General features: G+C 35.0%; 4 protein-coding genes across 6 annotated transcripts; all 4 read left to right on the forward strand.

Annotated features, from left to right (window-relative positions):
• Nucleotides 1–185: 185 nt before the first annotated feature.
• LOC121808248 lies at nt 186–2257 on the forward strand. Of its 2 annotated transcripts, XR_006052161.1 has the most exons (5): nt 186–349; nt 425–548; nt 808–1044; nt 1747–1869; nt 1978–2257. XR_006052161.1 is itself a non-coding variant. In XM_042208643.1 (3 exons), exons 1-3 carry the CDS (start codon nt 237–239, stop codon nt 985–987), a joined length of 417 nt encoding a protein of 138 aa, XP_042064577.1. In that variant the 5' UTR covers nt 188–236; the 3' UTR covers nt 988–1173. The 2 variants fall into 2 exon arrangements, 1 of the variants encoding a protein (XP_042064577.1); XM_042208643.1 differs by lacking the exons at nt 1747–1869; nt 1978–2257 and having other exon boundaries at nt 188–349; nt 808–1173.
• Nucleotides 2258–5711: 3454 nt separating this feature from the next.
• Nucleotides 5712–12322, forward strand: LOC121808237 (non-lysosomal glucosylceramidase-like). Its single transcript, XM_042208628.1, has 18 exons — nt 5712–6408; nt 7062–7172; nt 7236–7292; nt 7386–7462; nt 7549–7648; nt 7834–7907; nt 8027–8127; nt 8216–8319; nt 8418–8471; nt 8569–8624; nt 8713–8751; nt 9226–9367; nt 9508–9692; nt 9888–9955; nt 10124–10196; nt 10374–10435; nt 10523–11819; nt 11902–12322. Exons 1-18 carry the CDS (start codon nt 6328–6330, stop codon nt 12161–12163), a joined length of 2943 nt encoding a protein of 980 aa, XP_042064562.1. The 5' UTR covers nt 5712–6327; the 3' UTR covers nt 12164–12322.
• A 758-nt stretch (nt 12323–13080) lies between these two features.
• LOC121806417 (glutathione reductase, chloroplastic-like) lies at nt 13081–19403 on the forward strand. Of its 2 annotated transcripts, none has more exons than XM_042206441.1 (17): nt 13081–13366; nt 13692–13842; nt 14372–14436; nt 15511–15580; nt 15794–15865; nt 15967–16170; nt 16449–16522; nt 16615–16698; nt 16856–16943; nt 17161–17242; nt 17480–17556; nt 17876–17983; nt 18102–18166; nt 18283–18396; nt 18497–18596; nt 18683–18736; nt 19022–19403. In XM_042206441.1, exons 2-17 carry the CDS (start codon nt 13702–13704, stop codon nt 19112–19114), a joined length of 1491 nt encoding a protein of 496 aa, XP_042062375.1. In that variant the 5' UTR covers nt 13081–13366; nt 13692–13701; the 3' UTR covers nt 19115–19403. The 2 variants fall into 2 exon arrangements, with proteins under 2 accessions (XP_042062375.1, XP_042062376.1); XM_042206442.1 differs by lacking the exon at nt 13081–13366 and adding an exon at nt 13429–13561.
• Nucleotides 19404–20153: 750 nt separating this feature from the next.
• LOC121807944 (F-box protein PP2-B11-like) lies at nt 20154–21766 on the forward strand. The gene is made up of 4 exons (XM_042208279.1): nt 20154–20356; nt 20617–20790; nt 20919–20995; nt 21155–21766. The coding sequence occupies exons 1-4, from the start codon at nt 20180–20182 to the stop codon at nt 21531–21533; spliced, it is 807 nt and encodes a 268-aa protein (XP_042064213.1). The 5' UTR covers nt 20154–20179; the 3' UTR covers nt 21534–21766.
• The last annotated feature ends 3905 nt before the right edge of the window (nt 21767–25671 follow it).

The following is a 25671-nucleotide window of genomic DNA, read 5'->3' on the forward strand; positions in this document are numbered from 1 at the left end:
GGATGAAAGATGCACAAATATCGTGCAAGGGATGACCCGAGCCCACACCTCAAATCGGGCCCAATGCTGCTGCCGTCAGTTCCCAGTGCCCTTACATATTTCAATAAATATTCTTTTATACTCTTTTCTTTTACCCATATTTTCGTGGCTTATTTTTTTGGGAACTTTTGGCGCGAAATATTTCAGTAGCTTAATTTGATTGGAACTCAACCAAAACAAAAACTTGAGAAAGAAACATGAAGAAAGAATCGAGAGGTGGAAAATCAGAGATGAGTTTTAACAAGAATCCTCTTAGGCCATTTGGGCAACGCTCCATCACCTCTACTCCTCTCTTCCGCGCTTCCAATCGGTACGCTTCTCAACTCTAACTTTCTCAAGCATCTCCAAATTAATTTCAATTTTTCATTTTTGGATGAGATAAAAGGTCGAATGGTTGTGAGCAAAATGCGGGAATCAAAGCTCCGACAGCAAAGGGTTCGCGCATCTCGCTCTCCGATTTCCTGAACAGGAAGCTGCACCGGAGTTCTGTGCTACCAACATCAGTTGAGGTAGTTTATTCGATATTCTCCTTTCGAATTTATTAGCAAAATAGACTGATTTTTACTGATAAATCTAAGAGCTCTTTTAGGGCAACTTGTACCAAATTTATAGATTTATTAATTATTGAATATACTTTGCACTTCATACAATAATATTTTTCTGAAGGTTTTTTGTAATAGTTGTATAATCGGATGGCTTGGTTTTAGTTTGCTTGGACAATCTAGTGAATTAAAAGCCAATGGTTTGCTCGAATATCTGTTGTGGCAGGGGACAGAGATACCATCTTCATCTCCGTCAACGGATGTAAAAGGAGAAAGAGAGAAAAGTGAAGGAAGAGAAGGAAAGGGGAAGTCTCCAATTAAGGGTGCTCTTGATATCAATATTTTAAAGAACATTAAGAACGAGAGCAGTAATGATTCAGAAGTACTTGCTCAGCCAATGAAATAGAGATCATCGACATTGATGATATAGAGCCAACAGGAAAGAGAAAATGTCTGTTTGAAGGTTAGATTCTATAATAAATATAGTACATCCATGAAGCTGTTAAATATGTATCTAATTATGAATTGCTGAATTGAAGTTGTTTACATGTTGGCTTGCTAGAGTGTTTTTAATAAATTTGTGTATTAACAACTGCATTTTAAACCATAAATATATGTTACAGTTTGACTGGTTAGTTGGAGCTTCCTATTGCCCTTGGTCTCAACTCTCAAGCAGTTTTTGTAAAATCACGCATAGTACTCAATGTATTCCATTGTTTCTTCCTTGTTAATTTGTTATTGAATCATATTACAACTAATTTCATTTTAGGAAGGGTTAAAGATACAAGGGGTATTTTCTTTCTTTGCTGCTCAAAGGCAACCCTCTTTATATACAGTTTCGTCATAAAATGTACGTTTTCCATGTATCAACAAATCAATTTTAAAATTTTATTTTCTGTGTTAGATGAAGTAAGTTTGTGTATAAGCTGTTGTAGTCCATTTAGTTTAGAGCTTGTGTTGCAAGCTTCATGATATACTCACTCTGAAAGCTTCATTTCAGTTCATAAATGAATTTGAGGAGTTGTTTCATTAAGCTCATTTGTTTTACTACATAATATATAGACGTTTCCAGCCATAGCTATTCTAGCAATCCTATTTTTGATTAGGAGTAGAACCAGTAAGTATCTCTGGCACAGTAATTTATGTTTTGCATTTCAATAATTAGATCATGATGATAAGCTAACTGGTCGAAAGCGGGTGTTAATCCTTGGAGATGATTCAAAACCACGAAGAAGTTCACCAAGGAAGGTTTTCACCAATGGGGAAAGCAAACCTTTTTTTAATCATTGTGAGTTGCATTTTTTATTTAGTATCATACTTCACACCTTAGTGTAACAGATGCACCAGTGAGATGAGTTATTATGTACACTTAAGATACAATTTTCACTTGAAACAGATGATAATGGGGGTGGTTGGTGGGACGAGAATATGGCAGGCGTTGACAACGAAGAAGTTGGCTGCAATGATGTTTGGGAAGGAGTAGACTGCACCACACTCGGGGGCATTGAATGGCATTAGCAGCTGATGGTAAGACTCCTCCCTTTTGCACCTCGATTTTCTGTATGAGGAGTAGTAGTTGTTGTATTTGTAGCAGTAGCAGTAATAGTATATTTCAGACATGTTTTGAGAAACTATGCTCTTAAACTGAGTTGCTGATTTTGTATGGAAATGGTTAACTCTAGTTTCTCTCATGTATATGTATGATCCTATTCTCTTTCTTACAAGAAGAGAAAACCCCCTCATTGATATTAGTAAGAATTATATGCATTATCTCTTGAAAGTTGAAATCAACATATATGTATGTTATGCAGACTACAGTTGAGATTTTTTAAGAGTTGAATCTATGAATAGAAAATGGAACATATCAATGATTTTTTATTTGAATTTATTTCAGGAGTAAACATAATTTACACAAGAATGCCCTAACTCTAAACTTGCCAAAGCCCAATAAAGTTTCACGTGCTAACTAGTTCATAAGCAGTGAAGGAAATTAGATGTGCCCAAAAACTCAATTGATGTGGTTCTTGCTATCATCATTTCATAAAACAAGTTTACCATGGCCCTAACCTTATACTTATGGAGTACTAAATTTCATTTAAATTTCATTGAACTTGAGTCTTTGATTTACATATGCCTACACTTCAGGTATCCAAATAAAAAGGATTCAAGTTTCTCTTATTTGGGTCAATATGATTGACTATTCTGTTAGAATGGACCAATCTTATTTCATAATACTATTTTCTCCATCCACAACTAATAATCATGTTTTCCTATTATAATAATCTTCTTCTATTTTTGTTAAGTTTGTCACCCCACATTGCTCCTAATACATCTAACTTAATTACAACTTATATTATTAGGGTCCATCACTCTTTCTCTTTCTTCTACTTATTCATCTTCAACTAACAATATTTAGACTCTTTTTCTCTCTCTCCTACTTTCTGTAGCTGACCCATCAGATAATATCTAGAAGTGTTGAAAATATTGGAAGTAGTTTGTCGATTTCAATTCAATCATCCTTTTCAAGTTTTTGGTCTTGGGAGAGCTAATTAGCTGCAAAAGTTTGACCGACTACACTTATTAAATGATATCACATTCTTTTTCTTGTAGTCTAGATTTAAATTGTCTGATCTTTATGTGTAACTGTCTCATAACATTAACCTAAGTAGAAAAATCAAAGTTTCCTGGATTTGTGGTTATTGATCATTTGTGTATTTCCGTTGCTTTTTTTTTGTGTGTGGTTTGTTTTTATGCTTTTCTCTTGATGTATTTTGTGATTGTTGTTTGAACCTTCTCATTTATTTTTAAAGTTGATGTAAGATCATTTAGTTGAAGCTCTTTTCAATAATTCTAGAAGTAAAAATATCGTAAATTTTCAAAATTTGGACATAATATAATTGAACTCAAAAGGGTTAGCTAGTTCAAAAATCATATGCTTTGGTAATATTTAATCTTATTTAGTACGCAAACACGTGTTATATTCTCGTAGAATATAAGCATAACGAATAGGTTGATAATTCAATCACAATAAATTAACGAATAGGCTCGAATCTTGAATGTGGGATTTTACTAGATTGTACCAACTTTCTAATTGTAAACTTTTTCATACTCTCTAATGGGAAACATATGCAATTGACCAAGTATTAGTTGACTCTTTATATAAAAAAGTACTATTGATAACGATATAGGAGTATCATTTAGCTAATGTATTTAGATGAAGGAGAAATGTGTGCGTTTCATCATCAAATTGATCTTCATTTCTTTGACCTTAGCGCATTTCATTTGTGTCGCGTCGCTCACACTCATATTTTTATTGTTTGAATTTATTTTTTGGGACACTATTGACTACAGCGAATGATAATTGCTTTTATGATCTGAAATATGTAGGTCAAATAAATGTGTGATCCACATGAATTAAAACTTCATTGTTACTAGTTTATACGACCAATGACATAGAAATCGAAGGGAAAACCATTAAAAAAATACTCGCACTAATTTATTGAGTGTTATTCGTATTATTTGGTCTAGTTTTTCAAGAAAATACAAAATAATATTATTCACATATCTAGTAGTACTTACATTGCAATTTATATACGGATAAGCCTAAATTTATACTACATAGCTCGCATATAATTTTTGTTGTGTATTTATTTATAATAATTCAAAATGTAAAGCATTAACTAGAATTTAATTCAAGGCACACACGACATTTCAGTCCCACCTAATTTTAGAATATGGGCAGTTATTATTTGATAGTGATTGCTTGAAAAAAATATATGCATACGATAAATTAAAATTCATGAAGCAAAGATATAAAGCTTATTTCGATATTTAGTTTTCTTATTTATCTATTTTTATTTTATTTGGTAGATACCGACATTTGATGAGTTGAATCAAGTGTGACAGTGTCATATCAACTTTGTATTTTGTTTTCTATATTATTGTTTTATTAAAACATAAATACGATTCTCAAACAAGCAGTACATCCAAAGCCGTACACATTTTTGTGATTATAATTGACTTAATCATGGAACCTAAAAATAATTGGATTGATGCGTCACCACAAATTAAACCAATCATTAAAATTTTAATACACAATTACATGAGTTGATATCATATAAAATTAAGTTACTTGATGTTAAATATGTGGAGATAATTGTTTAATAGTATATATTCCAAAGAAATGAAGAAAAGTAAAGAAAAGAAAAGTAATTATTAATAGCTTAGTCACTTTAATGTTTTATAGTATTGTCGGCGAACCTTTAAAACTAACCTGCTACAAATACTCCTATTACCCTAGTCATATTACTTTACAATGTGAAAGGTATTATGACTACTAGAAAAATGTTGAAAACACCATTTAGTCATTTAGATATAACCTTTTGAAAATTGAGATAACAGAACAAGAAATTATATATTACTACTAATTGTGAATGATTGATTACGAAAATGCAATATATTGCAAGATTCTTTTCAATGTGAGTGGTCTTCGACTCAATCTATAGTATTTATTTCTCACAAATTGTTATTGTGCTATAGTTTTTCATAATGAATGGTGTAAATTGTAATAACATTAAGTGGAATGTATATTTTAATAAGTACTTCAACTTAATTAAGAACTTTTAAAATTTCAAAGAGAAATTCATAAATTGGTATTTTTGAAGTCGATAGCACCAATTATTCCTCTAAACCCAGCCAATTTGTATTTGATTAACCTGTAAATAATAATCTCATTTTTTCCTCTTATTCATCCATCAAAATTAATCACCTTCTATTTATTAAAACTTTCTGTAAAACATGTTATTTCTATATACTCCTATCATTTTATTTATAAATGATATTTAAAATTAATACTATGAAGATCCACTATTGACCATAATTAAATATTGCTAACAATGTGATTTTGAGAAATTTGCGTGTTAAAATTCGTATCACCTCCCTTGCACGTAGCACTATTAACAGCATCAAATTCCACCATTTTCATTCTTTACAATAACCCAAAAAAGAAAAGAAGAACTGAAAATCAAAATTTATTTGACAGTGCAGAGAAAACTAGTTGATCTGCGCCAACCAAAATGAGAAGTGAAAACCAAACCACCAAAATCCACAGTCAACTTTTTACATCCCTGGCTAAAATCATGCTATTTCTACCTTCCTTCCATTTTCCCCCTTTGTCTCTCCCTCTCCCTCTCCCTCTCCCTACAACTACAGAAGCCTCTCACCAGATTATATTGGTAAGTTATTTAGTAGGAGAGAGGGAGAGTTGCAGGCAGGAGGTGTTACTGTTCGTATTGATCACCACCTGGCAATTCACAAGAGCTTCATACATCCAGGTGGTGGATTCTCCTCTATTTCAAGAAACCACTCTTATTAGATTTTCCCTTATTTTAATTTTCATCAAAAAAATCTATATCCAAATCCAAATCCCCAGATTTTCGATCCCCACCCACCACCCTGCTCCTCCAACCGGAATTTCTCTGCACTCTACCGATCAAGCCTGAAACTTTTAACAAAAGAAAAAAAAAACCTGAAGAGTTCTGTTTCCTGCTGCACATTTATTGGGAGTTGGAGGTGGGTTATCTTAAAGATTGGATTTTGGGAGGATTCCACGCTAAGATTCTTCATCTTCTCCCCAAATTTTTTCAACTGGGGTTCATTTTCTATTTTACTGACCATTTCGAAGGATTGGGATCATTTGAAAAGAGAAAAAAGAAAAAAAAATCTAATCTTGAATTGGGGAAGTGAGATGGTGGGTGGAAATCTGTTTCATTACAGAAAGAATTCATGGCCACCGGAAGAATACATTAATCGATCAACTTTGCAGTTGGTAAGTTTTTTCTTGCAAAACTGTGATTTCTATATTTAGTTAGTCAGTCCAATTACGGCACTCAACTTTGAACTTAAAGATCCATGGCTTTTGTATTCTGCACTTTGCATATTGGTTATAATTTTGGCAAGTTTGAAGATATTACGATCGATGGTTACAGAAAGCACTAAAATTTGGTCTTCATTGCTATTGGTTTTCTGTTGCCTGTTATATACGTATAGAGATACACTAATTTTGTGTTTCTCTTCTTCATAATTGTTTGAAAACACCTTCATTTAAAGAATCAAAATCAAATACTATATTTGATGCTGTTTTATTTAAATATAGCAGGGAAGATTACAATGTAGATTGGTTAATCAGTGTGTTATGATAATGTCTAAAGGCATCTCCTGCAAGTTTCACCATGTATGTGCTAAGCGAGCTGATTGGGTGGAAGAAAAGAAATTGAAAATTAATGTTTAAATCAGCTTTTTTTTATTATACAGATATAACTACTACAGTATATTAATTAATTCCTCTTATGTTTGTGTTCATCTCATATTTATAATTTTCACAGTTATTTTGTATTGATTTATTGTTAAGGTGCAGATGTGTATAAGCATTTAGTAGTTGTATATAAGCATCTCAGTAATCTATTTTTTTTGTGGCAACAGTTTGATGTTGATGGTTCTGCCCCTCCCGAGCACGCATTGAGGAGAAAATTGAATAGCCATGCCAGCATTCTTAAAGAATTCAGCATCACATTTAGAGAAGCCATACAAATGGTAATCAGCACTATCTCTCATAAAATGCTTGACTCGTCATTGACACATTGTTCTCGATTATAGATTCGACTTGGAATACGACTATGGCATTACGTACGGGAAGAAGCATCCCATGGAAGAGTAAGTTCCCCATCACCCGTCCTTTTGAACATCTTGTCCCTTTTCAGCATCCTTCAATAAACGAGCTTACTTTGGTTTTCTCGTCTTGTACAGAAAGCACCCATAGACCCTTTTACTCGAGAACATTGCAAACCCTCAGCATCACAAGGTGTTCCTCTAGGTGGGATGGGGTAAGCAGTATCTATAATCTAGCACTTCTCTTTCTCGCCGACCATGTCATGGAAACTTAACGGATCCGTCTTCTATGCCCCCACAGGAGTGGTAGCATATCTAGAGGCTTCAGGGGGGAATTCAGGCATTTTCAAATACTTCCTGGTACATGCGAGACTGCACCGGTGATGGCCAATCAATTCTCTGTAAGAAACTTCTCCCCAATATATCCTTAAAGTAATTCCTGCTTATGATGAATGCACGTCTCTTTGTCAACGTGTGAGCTGTTATGAATTTTTAAAAATTATTTTTCATTACAAAGGGAAAAAATGTCTTTATCTACAGTGTGCGTTATTATTCTTATCACATCCTAATATCTTTAGTTCTACAGATCTTCATATCTCGTGATGGAGGAAACAAGAAGTATTCATCGGTTTTATCTCCTGGCCGACATGAGGGCTTAGGGTAAGCATTGTGACCGTGTAATTAGTACATTTGAGATGTGCATCATATTGAAATGTCGTTTTTAAGGTGAAACGAATTGGAGACATAATTGAACCCCTGATTACTATTTGTTTTGACAGAAAGCCAAGTGATCAAGGTATATCATCATGGGGTTGGAACTTAAATGGTCAGCATTCTACATATCATGCTCTATTCCCCAGGGCGTGGACAGTTTATGACGGTAACTTGCTACCTCAAGTGTTTTATGGCTGGTAGACGTGCCAATTTTGGTCGTTGCGTTTTTCATTCTTTCTTTTTTGTTTCAACAGGTGAACCAGACCCTGAGCTGAAAATATCCTGTAGGCAGATATCACCATTTATACCTCATAATTATCGAGAGAGCAGCCTTCCCACATCTGTATTTGTGTACACTGTATGTCAATTTTGCATTCAACATTTATCCTTCTATCTCAGCAATCATTCTGCTCATGAATAATCACTTGCTTATGTTGGTTTTTATGCCTTATATAGTTGGTGAATACCGGGAAGGAGAGGGCAAAAGTTAGCCTATGTTTTACGTGGGCGGTGAGTTGTTCATGCCCTTATAGCTGTTGTAGTTCTGGCAATATCAGTGTTCCTGAGTTTGGGTTCTTACTTGGCAACATCTTTCTCTTCATTGCAGAATTCTATTGGAGGCACCTCACATCTAACAGGGGAACACGTCAACGAGCCATTTATGTAAGTTTATTTCACAGAGTATTGTTCAACCAATCAACTTCTTGATTGTATTTTGACGTTTGTGCTTGTTTTTCCTCTTTTCTTATAGAGGTGAAGATGGAGTATCAGGCGTGCTGCTACATCACAAGCAAGTCATCTTACTTTTTTACCTAAATGTGACGGTTGGTTGGCATATTTTCTTGGATTGGGAGTGAAAATTTAGATTCTTAAATTGGAGTCAAAATTCTGGATTCTTTTCCCCCCAAATAAGAATTTTAGGTCTTAATCTAAGACAAGGTTAATTTGTTCTCCGGATGAGTTAAACTGTTAACTAAGGCAATTATTTGAGAGCAAGTTTTGAGCTAGCTACCGTTTTCTGGTGTCGAGTGTTTTAATATGTTCGTATGTCATTACTGCGTTAAAATATGGAAATGGTGCTGTCTAATATTTTGAGAGATCTCGTTGGATTTACATGTACAAGGTGTCTTCAAGTTCTTTGCTGCTGTATGTTTGGACTTATACATGACTTACTTCAGTACACCCTATGTAGATTTATATACGTGCAGTGCACATGCTGTTTTGGAATTTAACATAATGGGATTGCAATATTTATCACTTTCAGGACGGCAAAAGATAACCCTCCCGTGACTTATGCAATTGCTGCCTGTGAAACTCAAAATGTGAGTGTCTCAGTCTTGCCTTGTTTTAGCCTGAATGAAGGAAGTTGCATGACAGCAAAAGATATGTGGGACAAAATGGCACAGGTACGCTGATTTGCCACATATTACTTCGATTTTTATTTGCTTAATTCCGCTTACCTAGCACGTGGCTTATATTTAATTCACATACTTTTTATTCATCTTCATAATTTTAGCGTTGTTAGCTAATCTAGTCTGATTCTTAGGATGGCCACTTTGACCGAGAGAACTCGAACAAGGGACCTAGCATGCCGTCGTCACCTGGGGAGACCCATTGCGCTGCAGTTTCTGCTTCTACATGGGTTGAGCCTCATGGAAAGTGCACAATCGCATTTGCTGTTTCTTGGTCATCTCCTAAAGTTAAATTCTGCAAAGGGAAGTCCTACCATAGGTAATTCCGGTCGATTTTTCTGATATTTACATGTGTGCTTTGCATTTTTACTACTTTTGACTCGTCATTCTCTTTTATATTGTTCTTGACTTTTCACTTTTCTATTAAGATCAACCACGTAGTTTTCAAAAAAAATCGGATCATGTCATTGCAAATTCTTACCTGTCCTTTCTTCTTTTGTTCAAATGGGCACAGGAGGTATACTAAATACTATGGCACTTCTAAAAATGCAGCCAAGGATCTGGTCCACGACTCTCTAACAAGTGAGTGATTTCGTTACCTCTATTGTCGTTTCACCGATCAATAGAAACGCTAAGACTTCAAAGTTGTTCCCTTATTTTTCTCCCTTTTGAACTGAAGACTTCAAAGTTGTTAGAAAAGGGCACTATCCTCCACTGCACTAATCACCTTTTTGTTTGATTCTTGTTCAGAGTATATGTTGTGGGAAGAAGAAATCGAAAAATGGCAGAACCCTATTCTTAAAGATGATAAACTGCCGGAATGGTAAGCAACGGTTAACATCCTAACAACCCTTAGAGATGTGTTTGCTAAGTTTCCACCTATGAAAATGTTTGTCCGTTTTTGTTCTGTGGTCGATATCTTTTTCCTAGTGCTCGATAGAAAGGATTTTTTCTCTGGCTTGTGATTAGTCTTCAACTGAATGCAGTGCATTGTTTGCAGGTATAAATTTACTCTGTTCAATGAGCTCTATTTTCTAGTTGCCGGTGGAACAGTTTGGATTGGTATTTATTCTTCTACGTATTTTTTTTCGTGCGCGTAATGTGATATCATTTGCTTTGTTTCTGTAACTGCTTGTGCTGTTCATGCAGACTCAGGCTCACCGATGGAGGATTCAGTTGGTATCAAGTCCGTGATTACGAACAGCAAAAAATCGAAAAAGAAACATGTACGTATAGTTCACAAATCAGCTGGACTTGTAAATGAGTCCGCTGTTGAGGATTCTGAGGCCTCTGTAGATATTGATCCAAGCGGAGGTGGAGATACGGCTCTAAGAGAATCTTCAGACAAAGAAGAGTCGGGCTCTTGTGGGAGTGGTGGTGGAGGGAACTCCCTTGGGACTTCCCCTATCAAGTCGACACAGCCCGTGAACGATGATGATAATGATGTAGGGAAGTTTTTGTATTTGGAGGGCGTCGAGTATATCATGTGGTGCACGTACGACGTCCACTTCTACGCGTCATTTGCGCTTCTTGAGCTGTTTCCAAAGATCGAGCTCAGCATACAACGGGAATTCGCAAACGCCGTGCTGTTTGAGGACAGACGGAAAGTTAAGTTTTTAGCGGAGGGGAATCACGGAATCCGTAAGGTGAAAGGAGCCGTTCCTCACGATCTTGGAACTCACGACCCGTGGCACGAGATGAACGCATACAACATACATGACACGAGTAGGTGGAAAGATCTTAACCCGAAGTTTGTTCTTCAGGTGTACCGAGACTTTGCTGCAACGGGGGATCTTTCTTTTGGAGCAGAGGTCTGGCCTGCTGTCTGCGCGGCAATAGACTACATGGACCAATTTGATAGGGACAATGACGGTATGATCGAAAACGATGGGTTCCCGGATCAAACATACGATGCCTGGACCGTTCACGGCATCAGTGCTTACTGTGGTTCCTTATGGCTCGCCGCGCTTCAAGCTGCCGCGACGATGGCCGTCCAGCTAGGCGACCACGCCTTCGCCGAAAAGTGCAAGAACAAATTCATAAAGGGGAAAGCCGTATTCGAGGAGAAGTTATGGAACGGGTCGTATTTCAACTACGATAGCGGGTCTAGCAGTAACAGTAAATCCATCCAAGCCGATCAGCTCGCGGGACAATGGTACACGGCTGCATCGGGCTTGCCTGATCTTTTCAACGACCGGAAGATCCGAAGCGCGCTCCAGAAGATCCATGATTTCAACGTCATGAAAGTCCAAGGAGGAAGGATCGGGGCCGTTAACGGGATGCATCCGAGCGGTAAGGTAGATGAATCATGCATGCAATCCCGGGAAGTGTGGACGGGAGTAACATATGCCGCGGCTGCTACCATGATCCACGCCGGAATGACGGAGCAGGCTTTCACCACCGCCGAAGGCATATTCCTAGCCAGCTGGTCGGACGAGGGATACGGGTAAGTCACATAAACCCATCACATCCACACACAACATTCGCTTGTCTACGAAGATGGTCTAATCCCGTCTTTACTCGTGCAGGTATGCTTTCCAGACTCCAGAAGGCTGGACGACTGACGGCCACTTCCGTTCCCTCATATACATGAGGCCGCTCGCCATATGGGCGATGCAATGGGCTTTGTCCTCGTCGAAGACGATCAGGGAAGCCCCTGTGGTCGTGGCGATGGATAGATCGCACGTACCCTCCGATACTGCAAATCCCTCATGCAACGAGTGTGGCACGAAGAAGATAGCGAAGAAGCCGTGGTGCTTTGGCAATGCTGTATTTCACTGTTCGTGCTGACTGGCCGACATGAAACATGTACGTAGTCTCTAAACTCATCTATGAAGAGGGAGAGGGATTTGGGAGGAAGTGCAAAGATGGGAACCTAATTTTACTGCATTTGTATGACAATTGTAATTCATTCATTTTTAACAATGCAAAGTCGAATTCTAGTTCAAATTTATGCAATAATCTGTCACTTGTTACCAAGGTTATGCAAAAATGTAGTAAGGAATTAGAGTCGGAATTTTGTGCATGACTTCGGCCTTCAGAGTTTAACGGAGTCGAATGAGCAAGATTAACTTGTCATGACTCTTGAGATTGTCTACATAGATATATCATATATGCCAAGGCAATTAATTTTGCGAGGCATTTTGTGTCGGGATTCATAAATCACGCTGGTGCTTCAAGAATTCTTAAATTTGCGATGTTTCCTATCTTTTTTAGGGGATCCGACTTACCTCATAGTAATCGTCTTACTACTAAATTAATTATTTTAATTAGATTTATTATGAAAAAAAATTGAGTTATAATATGATAGATTCATAGTATATCGAGTTTATCTAATAAAAGTGAGAATAACTTCTAAAAAAGTTTTAACAAGCAGTAATAACAAATATAAATTCAATTAATACAAACAAAATTAAAATTCAAGAAATAAATAAAAATATGAAAATGTGAGAGTGATACATAAAATGAGAAAAAATGTAACTATTGAATGTGAAGTCATATTTGATAGTCTTGTTTTTTCTTTCGTATAATGTTAAATTAATAGTGGGAGTAAAATTTGAATTCTCAAATATACCGAAAATAGATTTTCATAATTTTCGAATAAAAAGGAAAGTAGACTATGCCTATATTTAGTCAGTTCAATGATTGGAGTATAAAATCAAAATACAACGGTAATTAATACAGTATCTTTTTATCCGATCGTCAATCCTCATTTACTCTTGCTTGCTTGCTTGTAAATTGTAATAATAAATCCCACAGCTCTCGGTTGGACAAATCAACAAACATCTGTCATGCCCATTTCTGTCGTCATCAAATATTCAATTTCGTCAATGAAATTCTAAACTTGCGCTTCACAAAGTTACCTTTACGCTCTGTTTTACTCTATTTAATAGTAACCCATTATTATCTGATACTTTGTTCCATTTCCTTCTCCAAGATTTGGCCCAGATCAAAATTGGACATTGTTCTTTTTTGGGAGCAAGACGAGTAAATGTGAGTCTACTGATCTGTTTCCACTTTCCAGCTTATTTATTGTTTATTTATGCAAAAAGATGTCATCTTGAAAAGACTTGCTTGAACTACAATCAAAATGTGCTTTCTTTCACTGAATGCTAGAGGAGATAGAGGTAGTTGAGTAGTTGAAGTAATCCGTTAACTGCATATTCTTCCATCAGAACCGAGTGACAGGTAATGAACTTTTCGGTGTGAGATGAGGCATTGAGGTTGATCGGAAATCAGAATATGTTTGTGGTTTGGGTTTGGTCTCATTTCTTAGTTCACTAATGGATTCTTAGTCATTCTTGATTGTGGATTGTAGTGTTGTGGAAATGACGAGGAAGATGCTTGTTGATGGGGTTCTGGATAAATCTGATGAAGGGGAGGCTCTTTATGACTTCGATTTGTTTGTCATTGGGGCAGGAAGTGGAGGAGTTCGTGCCTCGCGATTCTCTGCTCAATATGGAGCTAAGGTATTTAACATTGAGAGTGCAACTGCGAGATTCTGTTGGTGCATGTTGTGTATTCTGATAGTTCACTTTCGTGTTGAGGTCTACATACTTGGTGCAACTATATAAACTGCCTAGTGAAAGTGTGTTCTTAATCTTGTTTACATTGCTTGTTTGCGTGTAATTGTGTTCTTAATCTTGTAGCTCGGCCAAATCTGTTAAATTCTTATTTCTGCAATGGCTTTTGCACATTTGTCTGTGGTAATGTATGTCAGCTTCCATGCTTTCGATCTAAATAACTAAGAAAATAACTGATTGACAAGTGCTACAAGGGGCCGTTCTTCAAATTGGGACCTGAGATGTGTTTTGATGTTATCTACTATGTTAGTTCTTTAGTTATGGTTGAGTATTTTTTATTTAACTTTTCTATTTCCTGGTTTGGATCTTTTAAAGTTTCTTAGATATACATTGTTCACTTCTTTTTAAGATGATGAGTCCTAATAATGTGATATTTTAAAGTTTATCTTCACTCAAATACTTCCAATGCTAACAGGTTGGGATCTGTGAGCTTCCATTTCATCCTATCAGCTCTGAAGTTATTGGAGGAGTTGGCGGAACGTAAGTAACCAGAAGTAGTAGATTCATTAGGTTTCTGTGTGATGCATTTTAAATGATAGTTTTACAAAGAATATCTGCCTGAAATTCCTGTTTCACTTCCTGGTTGTCAGCCAAAACCTAAGAGAAGTCTTTTTTATGATAATATTTTGTGTAAATTATTATCCAGCCCATTGAGATTTGAGTGTAGATGGATTTGCACAATTTCTTGGAAATGATCTAGATCTAGAGTTTAGAAAGACTGCATAAAAAGAAGTTAATTTTCTGATTCCATAGAAGCTGAATAAAGGTAGATATTTGTTATGCTGTTGATATTGTGGATTGCTTACCTAGTTTTAATCATTCGGATATTTTCTATGCAACATATTGTAAATTCTCATGTTTAGTTTCGGTTTGAGTTTGGAATTTGCATTTTATTAGTTGCATTGAGAATGCTCCAGGCAAGCTTCCTGAGTTAAAAGAATAATCTTCAGTGAAAAAGATTCACAGTTTCCTGGCAATTATCTAGAAACTAGCATTACGAAGACTGCATGACTAGAAGTTATACAATTTTTTCACTTGTCACCTCAGTAATTTCTGATTCTATAGCAGCTGAATAAAGGTAGATATTTGTTATGCTGTTGATATTGAGGATTGCTTGCCTAGTTTTAATCAATTGGATCTTTTCTATACAAAAAATTGTAATTCTCATGTTTAGATTTTGAATTTGGGATTTGCACAGTATTAGTTGCATTTAGAATGCTCCAGGCAAGATTCCTGAGCTGAAATTTAGGGTAAAAATATCCACCATGGTGCTGGGAGAGTATTGATTTAAGCTATATAACTAAACTAGATAAAATAACTGATCAGAGATACTATATTGATGATAATTATAGAAGCAAATGTTGTTAGACATATAGAATTTTCTGAGCTATACGTGATAAGGCGGTTCCAAAATCTCAGCCCAGCTGCTTGTGCATGAAGGATGACATTCCTTCATAAAGTAGTGAAGTTTTGTGGATTACAAATTTACAATCCATTTACATAATTAGTTTGTCTCGTGTACATGAGCTAAAAAACTATCTGTTTGTGTTTCAGGTGTGTCATTCGTGGTTGTGTTCCCAAAAAGATTTTGTTTTATGGTGCTTCTTTTGGTTCTGAACTAGAGGTGAGTAGGAAGAGTTTTTGAGTTATCATTACAGTCAGATTTATTTTTATACAGTATATATCAATTTTCTGATCTAACATATGAAATCTTATATTAATATTGTTTGGTTCCAGATCCAATAAGGTAGTATAATTTATCAAGAATATGATCTGTTCTTGTTTCTTGACCTATTTAATAATGCATGTTTTCAATTATTCTACATCGGGCTTGCAGGATGCAAGGAATTATGGATGGGAGCTGAATGAGAAAATTGATTTTAATTGGAAAAAACACTTACACAAGAAGGTACATGAAACATACTGAATATTATTCAAACTCAATACTCAGAGAAATTGATTTCAAGCTCTACCTCATGCATTTTCTTGATCTTTTAATGATGTTGCCAGACAGAAGAAATAGTTAGATTAAATGGAACATACAAGCGATTACTTGCGAATGCCGGAGTTAAGCTATTTGAAGGAGAGGGAAGAGTTGCAGGTCCTAATGACGTTGAAGTGATTCAAATCGATGGGACAAAACTAAGGTATTCTGCAAAACATATCCTAATTTCAACTGGAAGCCGTGCTCAGCGTCCAGATATTCCAGGTCAGGTGAGTGTAACTGTTGTCATTATATATGATTAACTTCGTGCAAATCTTGACTCCAATTAATTTGATTCACTGATTCTTTTATTTGTATAGAGCAGAGACTCACTTTTACTTACTGTGTTAAGTGTAAACTTGTGCTTTGTTAGATACTACGTAGATTACTTTAGGTGATCATGACCTGTATGTTTGTGTCAGTGTCCATTTTTTCTCCCAAAATTGTTATGGCGAACTTTGCCTGTATGAACTGCTATGATGTACACCTGTATTTGTGTTTACACCAGGAATTAGCCATAACTTCAGATGAGGCGTTGAGCTTGGAAGAGTTTCCTAAGCGAGCTGTCATACTTGGTGGAGGGTAACTATCTCTGTTGCACTTTGTTTTAACACATCTATATAGGCAGCATGGAAATCGAAGTGAATGTCACTTATCTTAAATTCTGAATGCAGGTATATTGCCCTTGAATTTGCTTCAATATGGCGAGGGATGGGTGTAGATGTTGATCTGTGTTTCAGAAAAGAACTTCCTTTAAGGTGAAAGTAATTCCGTGAAATGATTTTTCTGTAGTTTCTAGCTACCTGCTGGAGCGAAACTTCTGGATATCATAGGCATAGATAATTTATTTCTTCTGTTACTTTGGCCTTACTTGGTACGATGATCTCATACTATTCTCTCCTAAAATCTTACCAGAGGTTTTGATAACGAGATGCGAGCTTTGGTTGCAAGAAATCTTGAAGCAAGGGGAATCACCATGCATCCTTGGACAACAATAACTGAGGTGCCACATCATTTTTAAATTCGACTTCCCAATTTCATCAGATCACACACTCAGCGAGAAAAGGAAGTACAATGGATGAAGTTTGCAAAGGAAACTCATGCTGGAAATAAAAAGAATCAACAAATTAATGTGTTGCATTCACTTTTTATGCTTGATATTTAAGTTAATTCTGATACTGATACTGATAATGACTTGACACAACTAATTGGTGATTCAGCTTGTTAAAACCGAAGTGGGTATAAAAATTTTCACCAGCCACGGTGAAGAAATAACTGCCGATGTTGTACTCTTTGCCACAGGTAATTTCTCGACATCAGGGCGACTTTATTTTGGTATGCCGATAGTAATATGGTTGCAGTGAACATAGTTTCTTGAAATCCTTTTATGTTGAAACGAACCTGTCCACTTGAACATGTGGGTCTGAAATTTACTCTGCTGAACAATAATATACGTATGTTTTTGGAAATGATATTTACTTTGACGTAACCTTTCCCTTCATGAGAGGCCAATGATGATTTTATACTCGTTGGCTACAGGCAGGGTCCCGAATGCTAAAAGGCTAAATCTGGAATCTGTAGGAGTTGAGCTTGATAGTTCAACTGGCGCGGTGAAGGTGAGTTGTTATCAGTCAGTCAAAATTGTAAAATTTTCACTGTATTACTGGAAAGTTCGTGATCAGAGAAAGATTTCTGACCATTATCGACTAAATATGTAATTAAATGAAATCAGCATGGTGCAATACTGTTAGGTTTGATATCCAAACCCCAACAAATACTGCATAGTAGGGCACGACTGCAGTTCCTTGTAGCCTATCAACATTCTATACTCTAAATGTTTGTCTTCCTGAATTTCAAATAATATAGAAAACTGCACGAACATAGTGTAGTTTTTCGTGTTTGATTTTCTGTAGTTCACTTAAGTTTAGATGACAGGTCGACGAATACTCCTGCACGAACATACCCAGCATATGGGCCATAGGTGATGTTACAAACAGATTGAATCTTACTCCTGTTGCCTTGATGGAAGGGACCTGTTTCGCCGTATGTTCCCTCTTTCACACTAAACTTCTGTGTGTTTCACAAATATCCATATATCATGATACTCTAATTAAATGTGTCTGATTGATAGAAAAGTTTGCTTTTTTCTTTACTGTTGTAGAAAACCGTCTTTGGTGGACAGCCTACGGCACCTGATTATGACACTGTTCCTTGTGCTGTGTTCTGGTATTGCCATCTTATAGCACAACATTTTACTTTGGATTCTTGATGTATTCCTTTATTTTGTTTCATTTGATTTCTCAAATATTTAATGTTGAACATGTTCTTATCTTACTCGACAGCATACCTCCACTGTCTTTAGTCGGCTTCAGTGAGGAACAGGCTCTAGAGAAAGCAACCGGTGACATTTTGGTTTTCACATCTACATTTAATTCAATGAAAAACACAATTTCCGGGTATGCATATGGAGAGTTCGTTCTGTATGACAGATTATTAAATATTACCTGTAAAATTTCTAAACACACGCTTCTGATGATATCTATTGTTGTTGTGCAGACGACAAGAGAAAACAATCATGAAGCTTGTCGTTGATGCAGAGACTGATAAGGTTCTTGGAGCATCCATGTGTGGGCCTGATGCTCCTGAGATCATGCAGGTACTCGAAATAATTTCCTCCTCTATCTCTATTCATCGTTATTCCTGTTTCACGCTTGTAACCTTAACACGACCCTCTCCACACAGGGAATTGCTGTCGCACTCAAGTGTGGAGCAACCAAAGCACAATTTGACAGCACGGTGAGCTCTCATCAACCTTTTTAGAAACAAAATATTAGTGTCAATCACACTTTTCATCTGCTATTTGATTCAATGCACAACTATTGCCTTGACACTAAATCTAGCTTGTTTGATTATGGATGTCTTTTTTTAACCTTGTTGGTTGAACTTTTCTACGATTTGGTTCGTCTATTTTCTTGAACTTCCAAGAAGCAGACGACTTGTGAGATATTTGCCACATTGGTTATGTATAGACTGCACGAATTCGACCATCTCAGTGCTGCTAACACTTTGTCTGTGTTGTAGATTGGCATTCACCCTTCTTCTGCAGAGGAGTTCGTGACCATGCGGTCAGTAACGAGGCGAGTTTCTCCTAGCAAGCCGAAGACTATGCAGTAGACATGGATGAATATGTGATGCTTCATAGTTGGACAAACCTTGTTTCACACCAATATTATATTTTCTGCAAGAAAATGAAGAAAAAGAAAAGTAGCAGATATATAAGTAGCTTGAATCTCATAATACATATACTACATTTTCCTTAAATTTTATGATTGTTTTGATAAGTTAGGATTCCTGGGTTAAATTTGGTGGAAAATGTGATCTGGAGAGGCTTCATGTTGGAAAATGGCATCCTCTTCAATTTGTATATTTTGCCACTTGAATCCTAAAATGAAATTTTCTTGAACTGCTCTTTGTTTTTGCCCTTCAAATTCCTAAGAATCAATGTATGACTTATTTTCGATATGACCAAAATACAAAATGGTAGTATTTTCTAGGAAACCCCCTCCAAAATACTAAGAATATAGTCTAATGTATTAATTACTTTCGAGTTGGACATAAGTCACATGATTCTTTTGTGTGTAGACTTTGAAAAGTATTTTCTAAGAATGTTATATCTCAATGAATGGACTTTTCAACTTTTGACAAACATTTAAGTAGCTGTTTTTTCTTTGGTAAAAGATGGGTTGTTGGAATGATTATTATACGCCGTTTTCCTCACTAAATATTTCAGTTATTAAATGTTATAATTGTTGTTGTACTTATTACTACTAGCTAACATAGTAGTAATTATTAACAACAAGCTGTCACTAAATATGGATTTTGATTAAAAATGTTTAGTACTACTAATTGTTATCAAGAAACCATTTTGACGTGACATCTAGCTTATCTATCTTTAATCGAAATAAGTCACATGATTCGTGAATTAAAATAATAATATTGAAATCCAATATCATAATATCCATGCCCAAGTGAAAGTAGGTAAGATTAAGACTTGCAAATTTCAGACTAAACTAGAACCAAACAACCACGTGTGTTTGACAGTTTCTTTCATTTTAGGCAAGAAAATCTCATTAGCTCTCTCTCCTTTCTCTATTTATGTGTATGTAACAAAGCAAACACATCATTCTTTCTAGTTCATCAATCATCACCAAAAGGGGTGAGAGAGAGAGAGAGTTTGATATGGAGTGGTTTGCAAGATTGCCTGAGGATTGCATATCAGAGATTCTATCATACACTTCGGCTGTGGATGCTTCGAGATCATCGGCTGTCTCAAAAGAGCTCAAATCGGTGGCACAAAACGATGTCGTTCGGGAGAGATTCTTGCCTCTTGATTATCAAGAAATCATCTCCAAAGCAGTCTGATAAGGGAAAAACTCTTATCAAGTGAAAAAGATAAAGAAAGTCGCAGAGAAACCGTGCTCTGTCGACAATAAGAAATTCTAAACGGAAAACTAAATAAAGATTAAAGACAATAATTATGATTTCATTGATTGAATGAAGAAAATAACAATAGGTCTTATTCATAATACTCCTACGAATAACCTAATTTGGTGAACAAGATAATAAAAATCATATATGAGAAAGATATGCTAAATCAATAATATATGAAATAATAGAGATATGAGATATTCTATAGATATATCCGTATCACAGTCTCTCCTCTCAAATATGCCACCAAAAAACACCTCTATTTCAGCCTCTCTGACTCCCCTATCCTCATTGATCAAGGCAGAATGGTATCATTTCATTCTCATTCCATTTTATCATATTTCAACCGTTCACGAACAATTGCCTCATATTTCATTTTCCTTTAATCCTCTATTAACTGGTTCATTTACATTTTCCTAATTTTGATAAATAAACGTTACACTAACTCGTTCTCATTCATATTTTATTCTATATAAAAGTAGGAAAAGAGTGTTTCATGGTTGGAGCAAGGGAGCTTATGATTTCTTGGAAAGGTTGTTGGGATTTCACTCCACACCCAATGTCCAGGTATATAATTTCTTAACTAAACAATCTTTAAGTGTTTCAAAGTTAATCTCTTTCGAAATAATTGAATTTATTCCTTTGTTTAAGTGTGCATTGGGCACACGTGCAAGAAGGGACTCGTCACATAAAAAAAATTCATTTTTTGTTGTTGCTTTTATTCAGATTCTCAGAGGTGGCAAAGCTGTGGATTCACATTGAAGGAAAAATAAAAACTGAAATCTTGTCCAAAAACACAATGTATGCAGCCTATTTAGTGTTCTTGCTAGAAAGCAAGGAAGGCCTAAGATCATCAAACACAGTATTAAGGTTAACTTTCGATGACAAATCAAGGAAAAATGGTATAAAAAAAGAGCGTATTCAATCGAGAGAAACTGGGAAATTAGCAAAGATGAGAGGAGATGGATGGTTGGAGATAGAAATGGGAAGGTTCTACAACTGCAGCGACGATGAAGGCGAGGTCGAGGCGTGGCTCACCGAGATCAATAGCCCATATGACAAGTCCGGACTTATCGTCCATGGTATTGAGTTTCGACCTTTATAGCACAACAACGTCAAAATATCAGCAATACATTTATTTTCCATGTCGTTTTGGTGATAAGTGGAGTAAAGTAGCCCATCAAAATTACTATATATAGTGGTCCTAATACTCTCTTTACATCAAACATGACTTTTTTCTGACCAAGTTGGGCCGATCCTCGGTTAAGCTGTAGCAAATTTGAATTGCATATACATTGTTGGGTCCGTTAAAATTTCTGCCCACAGTCGACGATCCATTCAAATATTATAGCGAACATTTGTTTGTTTCATTTGCAATTGATATCTTTAGCTTTGAATTGGGCCAACCTTGGGAGTTCTTTGTTCACATTAACAAGTGTACTTTATTAGTTTTTATTTAACCTACCTTATAAATCTATATCACATTAATGTCCCATTAATTATTAAGGTTTCATTACACATCATATTATTATTATTATTATTAGTGTTGTTGTTGTTTTTGTTATTATTGTTGTTGTTATTATTGTTGTTGTTGTTGTTATTGTTATTGTTATTTATTGTTATTATTTATTATTATTATTATTATTATTATTGAAGAGGACTTCTTTGGGCCGGCCCAATACCAATTTGTTTAACTGGATACAAGCAGAAGCCCGATTGCCATACATACATCATTTGTCATAAATATAGGAAATAGTTAAGTATATTATGGCTTAACTAATTTAAAAATAAAATGAATGCTCATTTTCCATATATGTATATATGGACGGATCAGAGAATCGTGGGAAAAAAGGCTTATATATATCATGAAAAATATTATCACATTATACAATTTATTTTAATCAAATTCAATTTCTATGTATTATGGAGTACTATACTACATCAAATAGTGATCTCAAATCTTGCAGCTTTCAGATATTCTTTCATTAAAATTTAATTCGTTCTACAAATTAAAAGGAGAAATGATATACTACCTACCTTATATGAGCATCATATATCCGTGAGTATCATGCTCGTTTAACATATGTTTAGCGTCGTGAGTTTGTTTCATACATGTAGTTTGATTCTAATACTTTAAAAAATTATTATTGATAATTTTAATTTTATAATTTTCATAAAAATCAAAGCTCGATTTTCATTTTATTCATTTATTTGAAATTATAGGGAAACGGACAAATCAAGCTTTGATTTTTATGAAAATTGTAAAATTAAAGTACCAATAATAAATTTTAATGTATTAGAATCAAACTAGTTGTATAAAATAAAACAAATTATACTAAATGTGCCTTAAACGAGCGTAGTGCTCACATAAGGTACGTAAGCGTATCATTCCTCCTATAAAAGTGAACAGCTTTTCTTTAATATGCTGGTATCATATTAATTTTGCTAAATGAAATAGGTATTCGTTTAACCACTTATTTTTTATACTACTAGCTTAATCCACACTTGAGGATTTTTAATGAAGTATAATTACTACTCATATTATTTAAGTTTGATGCAATTATTGTATAGATTTGATATTACACGAGTTCTTGATTTTTAAGAGAGAAAAAAATCTATTTAATATGTATAGACACCTAGGAGTGGGGATGTGTGCATTCAATCAAGGAGACAAGTGCTAAAATATGTCACAAGCCTAACCCCACCCATGCCTTTGATTTTGCTTTTGTTTTCACTTTCTGCATGGCTTTATTTTATATATATACATATGCGTGTATTTTATATATACACATACAATTATACAAATGTGACAGCCACGCCATACTACACAAGAAAACATTATTAAATTGTAATTTTCCAATTAATGTAAAGTCCAAGTCAAATAACACAGAGAGGGCAATGTATATAGTCCAACAATAAAAAAGTTGGTGGCTTTCTGCACACTTTTTTTCCCACTTTTTTCACCTACTTTTTCCCTGCTTTACTTTCATATTTTTCAAAACCTTGAAATATATGGATGTCATTTCACTTAATACTCTAGAAGAGGAGCGGTTTCTTTTCTTTATTTTAATCTAAACATCTAAGTCAATTTACTATACTAAAGTTGATTAATCAAGCTAAAATTATTTGCCTTTCAAAGGATAAGAGTTAAGACTACATAATTGCATTCATTCTAAGGGAAATTATTTGTCAATCAAAGGCCAAGACTACATATTAGCATTCACTGTAGATTTTAGAAAAATAAATTTCATATTAGTAATTACGATATGAAAGGGTTTTCATTAGAACACTCTCCCTATAGTAGATGCATCTCCATATGGATAATTGCAACTCCTGAGTTTGAATCCAATTAGTAGCGAAAGTTTTATATTTATTCGTTTTATTTCTTGTTCATTGATTTAATTTGTGTGTTTGTTTGTCATTTTCATATTTCACGAAAAATTTAATTATAGATAAATTAATCTAATTAGTATTTTATTCATAATTCTAAACTGATGATTTCAAAAGAATGATTTATCTATTTCCACATAGTGATAAGATAAGACATCACAAAATACGGACCATTGTTGCAGCATATATAAAATATTGCAAAACGACGACAAATAGTCGACAAAAGATATGAAACTTTGACATTCACGTTTACTTAGGTTGCCTATATTTTCGCAATTATGAAGCAAAAGATTCACTCTTTGCACAAAAATAAAATAGACGAAATGGTGAAACATCATTTCTCCATGCTTTATTATTAACCCATTTTCCCATTTCAAAACCCTTGTTCCACAACCCCCCCATCTTCGATCTTCTTAAATTGAAACTATTTCTTCAAATTTGGAGAGAGAAGCCCATTTGGTTCATGGATATTGATCTCTGGTGGAAAAGTGGGGGGTGCTGGATTTTCTCTCTCATCACATTTTCATGGCTACAAAATCATCATCATCATCATCTCAAATTGCTCCTTTTCTAATTCTTCTATTTCTCTCTCTTCCATCTTTCTTGGAGGCTTCCTCGGATTCTAAGGAAATGGTTACTCTCTCTCATGATCCCATTATGAGGAGGCTGAGTGATGAGAGAGAGACTACAGCTACTGTTTCTTCTTCCAAGAATGAAAATTTCAAGAAAAATCAAGATTTCTATGGTGCGGCTAAGCATGAGGTTCCGAGTGGTCCGAATCCGGAGTCGAACTGATGTAGGAATATTTGTGTGTCGGAATCTGGTGAAGATGCTCAGATTGTTAATTTGAAGGTAATATATAATTTCATGAGTTGTTTGGATATATAGTTTATGAAGACAGTTATGTTATTCTAGTGTTTGAATGTATTTATATGCTCGTTTTATTTGATTTTCATGTGTGCTTTTATATGAAAGGCCTATTGGTTGAGGGGATATATGGATCTTATACATTTATTAGGGTTTTAACATATGCAGTGTGTTAATAATACAATTAATAAACTATGTACTATCTAATTACCCCGATCATCATGTGAAAATTCTTTTTAAAATCGGCTGCCATATCATTGTGTATTTCGCCAGAGAAATTTGTGAAATTTGCAAACCTTGTGATTAATAATTGTGTTTTTGAAAATTGTGGGATGGGTGAGAATTTGATTATATTTGGTGATTCATTTTATTTATTACGAACCGCGCGATGCTATCTATATATGCCATATTTTCATTAATTTCATTTTTTGGGGTGTTGGAAGAATCAGAAATTCAGTGATATGCAAAAAAGTGAGAAGTGTATAGTACTTGTTAAAGTTATTTTGAGTGGATTTTTGCATTTGTCGCATAAAGAGGTGGGTTCCAACTGCTCTTATGATTTGATAATTATGACTAAGGTGAAAATTTGAATAATTGATGCTTGTCTCTCTACGTCATGGAAAAATGACATAAGCTAAATGATATGTTTGGCTAGGGATATGTTAGTATATTTTAAATTTTAAATTCAAAATTTTGAAATTATTGAATTTTTGTAATTGGCTTCTAAAATTTTGTGTTTGGTTATAAATTGTAACCGTAAATATATGGCAATTGGTTTCAACTAAGAAAATTATCTATATCAAATAATATACCACAATGTTCATATGAAAAAATATAACTACTACTAGAATTGGACCTCGTGTTGTGTACATTGGGCTGGTTCAGGGCCGTAACCTTCGGAGAATAGAACATTTGCTTTTTCCTTTTCTTTTTCTAGGAGCCTTTTCTAAATATTAGAAAATTATTACTAATGCCTTATACACATA

The sequence above is a fragment of the Salvia splendens genome, chromosome 6 (assembly GCF_004379255.2).
Source record: "Salvia splendens isolate huo1 chromosome 6, SspV2, whole genome shotgun sequence".
NCBI lineage: Eukaryota > Viridiplantae > Streptophyta > Magnoliopsida > Lamiales > Lamiaceae > Salvia > Salvia splendens.

Bases quoted from the DNA above. Each gene is read 5' to 3' on its own strand.
- LOC121808248 (XM_042208643.1), top strand. From the start codon at position 237: ATGAAGAAAGAATCGAGAGGTGGAAAATCAGAGATGAGTTTTAACAAG. The intron at 350-424 runs GTACGCTTCTCA...ATGAGATAAAAG, and splicing joins CTCTTCCGCGCTTCCAATCG to GTCGAATGGTTGTGAGCAAA. The intron at 549-807 runs GTAGTTTATTCG...CTGTTGTGGCAG, and splicing joins TGCTACCAACATCAGTTGAG to GGGACAGAGATACCATCTTC.
- LOC121808237 (XM_042208628.1), top strand. From the start codon at position 6,328: ATGGTGGGTGGAAATCTGTTTCATTACAGAAAGAATTCATGGCCACCG. The intron at 7,463-7,548 runs GTAAGCAGTATC...ATGCCCCCACAG, and splicing joins GTTCCTCTAGGTGGGATGGG to GAGTGGTAGCATATCTAGAG. The intron at 8,128-8,215 runs GTAACTTGCTAC...TTGTTTCAACAG, and splicing joins GGCGTGGACAGTTTATGACG to GTGAACCAGACCCTGAGCTG.
- LOC121806417 (XM_042206441.1), top strand. From the start codon at position 13,702: ATGACGAGGAAGATGCTTGTTGATGGGGTTCTGGATAAATCTGATGAA. The intron at 15,866-15,966 runs GTACATGAAACA...TGATGTTGCCAG, and splicing joins AAAAACACTTACACAAGAAG to ACAGAAGAAATAGTTAGATT. The intron at 18,397-18,496 runs GTATGCATATGG...GTTGTTGTGCAG, and splicing joins ATGAAAAACACAATTTCCGG to ACGACAAGAGAAAACAATCA.
- LOC121807944 (XM_042208279.1), top strand. From the start codon at position 20,180: ATGGAGTGGTTTGCAAGATTGCCTGAGGATTGCATATCAGAGATTCTA. The intron at 20,357-20,616 runs GTCTGATAAGGG...ATGAAATAATAG, and splicing joins AAGAAATCATCTCCAAAGCA to AGATATGAGATATTCTATAG. The intron at 20,791-20,918 runs GCCTCATATTTC...GTAGGAAAAGAG, and splicing joins TCAACCGTTCACGAACAATT to TGTTTCATGGTTGGAGCAAG.